The sequence below is a fragment of the Lottia gigantea genome (genome assembly GCF_000327385.1).
Source record: "Lottia gigantea unplaced genomic scaffold LOTGIsca_37, whole genome shotgun sequence".
Lineage (NCBI taxonomy): Eukaryota > Metazoa > Mollusca > Gastropoda > Lottiidae > Lottia > Lottia gigantea.
Genome location: NW_008709259.1, coordinates 30,365 through 36,333, shown reverse-complemented (window position 1 = coordinate 36,333; position 5,969 = coordinate 30,365). Strand labels below are relative to the sequence as shown.

General features: G+C 35.7%; 1 protein-coding gene across 1 annotated transcript in view; it reads right to left on the bottom strand.

Moving 5' to 3' along the window:
* Positions 1-441: 441 nt before the first annotated feature.
* LOTGIDRAFT_162925 (hypothetical protein) overlaps positions 442-5,969 on the bottom strand; it is a gene marked incomplete at both ends in the record, with an annotated part of 27,733 nt that continues 22,205 nt past the window's right edge. The window contains 6 exons of the mRNA XM_009058989.1: positions 442-491; positions 1,567-1,708; positions 2,470-2,634; positions 3,055-3,332; positions 4,327-4,497; positions 5,491-5,539. Coding sequence (XP_009057237.1) covers positions 442-491; positions 1,567-1,708; positions 2,470-2,634; positions 3,055-3,332; positions 4,327-4,497; positions 5,491-5,539 — 855 coding nt within the window. The remainder of the gene's footprint in view (positions 492-1,566; positions 1,709-2,469; positions 2,635-3,054; positions 3,333-4,326; positions 4,498-5,490; positions 5,540-5,969) is intronic.

Below are 5,969 nucleotides of genomic sequence, written 5' to 3'. Positions count from 1 at the left end.
TCACGAACAGATAAACATTTATTTACATTTGGTGCCTGTTATGCCATTGGAAGCCTTCTCTTTTTTATTTTCTATACATTGCCCATATTTCATTAATATTGACAGAACTTCAAGGGCCTGTGGTCGAATCGTCAAAACATGCTCTCTATTTTTGGAAATAAAACAAACGTGTGGTAAATTGAGCTAATATTGAACTCTCTCAGCTGGACGAACAAACATTACTTTATTTTACCACGATCAAATACAAAACCATTTTCCATAACGAATTAAAGAAAAGTGAATCAGGTGAATCTATATTGTGCAGATAAAATAAAAAGTCATACAGTTTCACTGTTTAACGGAAATCTATTAGTGACGTGAAATACCACAAAATTCATTGATACGTTTTAAGGCGGGGTTTAATTGCCCAAAGTCACAGGTGTTTGTAGGTGTTTGGTATTTCTATATACCAAGTAAAAGACATTGCGGATCTATAGTATCAACCGGCATAACTGAAAAAGAAACGGAAAAAGCGTTACGTTCTACGATGTTCTAAGTAGAATTTTTTATTGCGTGATAGTTATTAGTTATAGTTAATTTTGAGATCACATTCAATATCACGTTTTAAGACCTTTCAAGGATTTCGTAGATCCTAAGCTTAGAACCCAATAAAATGCACGAACCTTTCCGTCATATCTAGGCATAACGATAAAACTTGCCACATCTTCCTCTATTCCAGCCTCTGATGGATATTTTGACAGTTGTCGGCTGGAGTAGAGTCAGAAAAAATATACCCTGTTAATTGGAAATTTATCACACCTCAGAAGATGCGTTTTTATATTAAATTACCTTTACGATGACTGTAAATTAGTGTTGGGCATCACCGTTTTATTAGTATCACCTGACTCTGTGACTTTTGAACTATTGGCTGCGCATGCAGTTTTAATTGGCGGTTGCGAGATGCGACATAAATGATGTAGGGAAAAAAGGTGGGTATGACTGAACTACAAAAATATTCATCTTTCCAAATATATCTGGGTTTTGCAGATTCGAGGTATCTAAATATGTTTTAAAAAACCCGCACCTGCGGAGATGCGGAATGTCTCTATTTATCAGGGCCTAGTTTTTCTGGCTCTAAACCAGCCAAACATCTGTTCAAATTACTATCAGAGGCTGGAATAGAGAGAGATGTTTTGGTCTAGCCACAGGTATTCAATATATCATATTTATGTATCCTGTATGGTAGTATCCCCAACTTTTATGATGAACTCATTGTCAGCTCTTATTTGAGAATATCAATATCATCTGGACCAAAAAAAAATCCTGTTAAGAATTGCAGAATAGTTTTCTACACCAGAACCTAAATATTCACAATGAATTACTATGTTCGGATAGTCTAGCATTTAGCCCTTAAGTTACGTGGTAATGTAGAAATTGCTGCGTACAAGTGTTGATTGGCTGTTGACTAAAGTGATACACGATAGAAAATTGTAACAATTAAATAATAATTAGTCCATCACCGATAATCAAGTATTGAAGATACGATGGGCCTTGATAAACAACCGTATTCATCTATATCAGGCTTACCATATTGTTGATCTTTAACAAATTGTATCAAGTTACTAGTTGGTCTAGCCCCACCGCAACTACCGTCACCTCTTAATTGTACCACAAAATCAGTTCTATTTACTGTAAAATGACTTGAATGTCCGGTTTTTGACCATGTTGTCTGTAAAAATATTAAATATTGCGTGTCATGTGCCTCTTATTTTTTCCAGGAAGTTTATGAAAAAACAAGATTTCATAAAACAACCATATTAACGTTCGAATTTCAGAACAAAGACCTTCCTACATTAAAGTAATATTTTGTTTATCCGTGCAAGGGTAGTGATACGCATCTGCGAGGTGGTAAATAGTAACATGATTCAACTGATAACAAGTTCTTTATACCTCCAGTTCACCAATACCGGTACCGAACCTTTGTAGGACAGAGGCGATCACACCAGACCCCGAAGCCATAAAGTAGTGCTCGATGGTACTCGCAGGTTTCAGACCTTTTCGCAAAAATGCAGCCGATCGACCAAACAAAATGGTAGGGCATTGTCGGGACCAAAAAAATGATTGGTGAACTGGGGGTATTAAACAAACTTCTATGCTTCTCAATAGAAAACAAACACGTGGACCTGTCTATATGAAAACTATAATTTTATCGCTGCGTGAAACTGATAGTCTGGTTAATAAAAACAAACAATGAGGTTCAGTGTACACTTCACCTGAAGATAACAATGTAGATTGTTGAAACGTCGTGTGTAATAAAACTAAGGAGTAGTATACCATAAAATTGTGTTCCGTTATTTAATACAATCAAGGAGTGTTTACTGCGACACTGTCTTGTACAGCGTACTGTCTTACTCGTTCCCGTTGTCAAGGGATCTCAAACGTGTTCTAACACTAAAGATTGCATCTCCGTTGAAGAACATGGATACTTACCGAGTTACTGATCATTAATCCTGTATTAGTTACATCTAATGTTGATCTTCCTCTCAAACACATTGCTATATTTGAACGACTACAGCAATACACCGAGCCATACGTCCTCTGAGCTCCAAAATGTTGAATAGTAAATGTATAATCATTCTTTATGCTGGACATTTTCTGAAGAAAAAATTATCAGGATAGATAGACTATATATAATAATGTATTCAATGAAGGAATTTCAAAGGAATCCAGTGGCGGAGACAAGCCTCACCCCAACACCCTTTACAGCCCCGAAAGCAAGTAAACCTGGCTCCGCCACTGAAGGAATCTACCAAAAAACTCAGTCTTAAAACAACATCTAAAAACTACAAAAGTAGCAAGTAACCAACGGGGAACTTTCCCAAATGGAACTTTGATTTTATAACCACATCATCTCATCGGTTCGTTCTATTGCACTGTTGCTAACATCTTTGATCAACTGGGTGTCCGCAGATTTTGGCTGCTCTTTACAGACTCTTCTTTAAGGTCGATACCATGCCACATAGTTCTAGGTGGTACATCTCTATGAGATTGTCCAAGCTAACACACTTCATTTACCTTTGTATCAATAGCAACCTTTGTGAAAGTTGTCTTTCCTTGATCAGGATTGGTATAGGGAAACACTTTACATCCAGTATTATTACCGCATCTTCCAGTAGGATAATCAAACACATTAGTAGCATTGAGAGTGAGGTAGGTTTTAGGATTGCTGGTATTCATGTTGTGACAATACAGACGAACTGAAGAACTGTTTAAGATACCAGGATAATGAATATATTCACCGTCAGTTGTGTAAGACGAGTTACATTCTTTTATCGTTGCACAAGAAGCAAAATCTGTAATAAGATAGCTTGCCATACAAGGTAATGTACGCCCACTGGCAGCTTTGATTTTAAATATTTGGCATACAGTAACAATCACCAGTATGAAATATTCAACCTTAAGTCTGACACTTCTTTTGAAATTTTTGTGGAGATACTGTATAATATTATCAAGTTTTGTCAAAATCTGTTAAGAATTGGGCCTTCCTGATTGTTTACAGGACTAACGAACGCGTTTTTAAGAACAAAGGCAATAACTCAAACTAAATATTTTTCAATTCTTCTGTTTTACGATAGGGTTCATCCTTGGTTAATAACAAAAACTCACACCAAGTTTCGTCAAAATCCAAGAAGAATTGTGCCATCTTGTGTGTTGATTTATGGGCTAAAAATTTAACGCGTTTTCAAGAACGAGGGTAATAACTCATACTAATTATTTTTCGATCTTTCTGATTTTCAATTTGGTTCAACTTTGGGTGATTAGTAACACTCACACCAAGTTTCATCTAAATCTGTCAAGAATTGTGCCTTCTGTAGTGTATACGAGCTAAAAATTGAATGTGTTTTCAAGAACAAGGGCAATAACAAACACGAAATATTTTTCGATTCTACTAATTTTCGATATTTCAATTTTCAAGAAATTTTGGCTTCGAGAGTGTTTACGATCAATTGTGGACGGACGGACGGACATGGGTGGCGACAATACGCCCCATTTCATGTGGGCGTATAAAAATGAACAATAATCTGAAAATATAGATCAAGAAGTTTTGTATTGTGTTTTTCTAGATATACACTAAATTCGCTTTGGCTGGATACATAGCACATGGCTTTGTCTTATTTGTCTATCCGGAATGATCAATGATTGCTCTCAGACTTCATTGATTTTTTGAGGTTTTTACGATTCGGATATGCTTTTAAATATGATATATAATTCTAACCATTACAAACCGGAAGTAGATTTCTAAAATACTTTAAGCGAAGTTATATGATAATACTAAGTTAAACTTACCCTTGCATGGTGTTTCCGTCCAGTCTGAATCACCAATACATCGTGTTTCGTCTATTTGACGATGAACGTATAACTGATCACATTTATATCTCGCTGTATAATTACCAGGAGATCCAATTACTTCTAATAATTTGTGACCTTTTGGGACTGGAGGAGGTCCACAAGCAGGAGCTAGTTGATATATAAAATATTAGGTCACGGTATAAGATTTGGTATCTATCAGGGCTTATTGGACCACAATCTTAGAGAATACAATTTCGTTTTTTTTTTGGTCTCCATTTGTTGGTTGGTTGGAGGATGATAAGTTAACGTTCGCTCGCAAGGGATGCTGATATTGCACATTAGGTAGTTGCTGCTTGTAATCTAGTGAGATTTATATCTACTGGTACTAGTGACGCTGCAAGCCATTTATAGACGCCAATCACGTGCCACGCTTCCGCCAACTCATAATTCATCATAAATTCGATAGTCGTGTTTACTTTCGGTTTCGCTACCTCACACTTTGTAGTCAATATTTAGGCACGGTTTCTACAAGACGCGCTGTGATTAGTAAAATGAACGTCAACAGAACGTGACATTGGTAAAAAGCTTGTTAAATTACAATAAAGACCCCCCAAAAAAAAAATAATGAAACGAAATTGTACTCTTATTTTAATTAGATTGATAGGATCACGACAATGGCACTTTTGATAAGAAAATGTTTGCTCGCAGACTGCACCATAGGTGTAGAGGTTCGAAAGGGATTGTCAGGGCAGAGTTCCAAACCAGACAAACCAATCAATTCCAAATTACAAACACGTTAGTGGAATAGTACAATAGAAGACTTTTTTATTCACAGCGTGACGCCTCTTGTGTTGTATGGTGTGCTTTAGCGGACACAATATTTTAAAATCCGTAGCGTAAACCTGATAAGAACTAACATTTTAAAAAGTTGCAAATTTCCTCTATCGGATACCCTGCTTACCATCCATGATCTGGAGATCAGATTGTGTATATTCATTGTGATATTCATTGTTTTGCATTGATGTGTATAAAGGAAAAATTGATGAATAACACAATTGGGTCAGAATTCAACAGAACACGATTAAAAAAGCATTTCCCCAGATCATAGAGGACGACAAAATATCATCGAATCCAAATAATTAAAAGCTACTCAAAACTTACCGTCTTCAACAAAATATTCAAATCCAGGGTGTGAACCAATGAATCTTTCCTATATATTATAGTAGGATAAATTATACAGGTTTTATTAACATTGTTATAAAAATAAGATTTATTCCCTTGACTAAATGCTAAATGATTACATTCTAGTCGAGTTTGAGTTGTGGTAGAGTGAGATACAGAAGGTAACGTCATATTACTAATATAGAGTACAAACATCACCTCAAAACACATTTTAACAATGAGAATTGACAGACCCTATTTATAATTCCGAAATCACAAAAAGCAAACCTCCTTCACAATTTTGTTGAATCGTGTAGGCTATAGGAAACCTTTATCATTACTTAAAATAACTGAAATACTGCATTCTTCTGTACCGGTTAATTAAAATATGTTCAGAACGACAATATTCCTAGAACTATTAACATTTATGCTGCCTTCAGTTCCATAGATTTCAATATACTACAGGACGTTTTATTTGG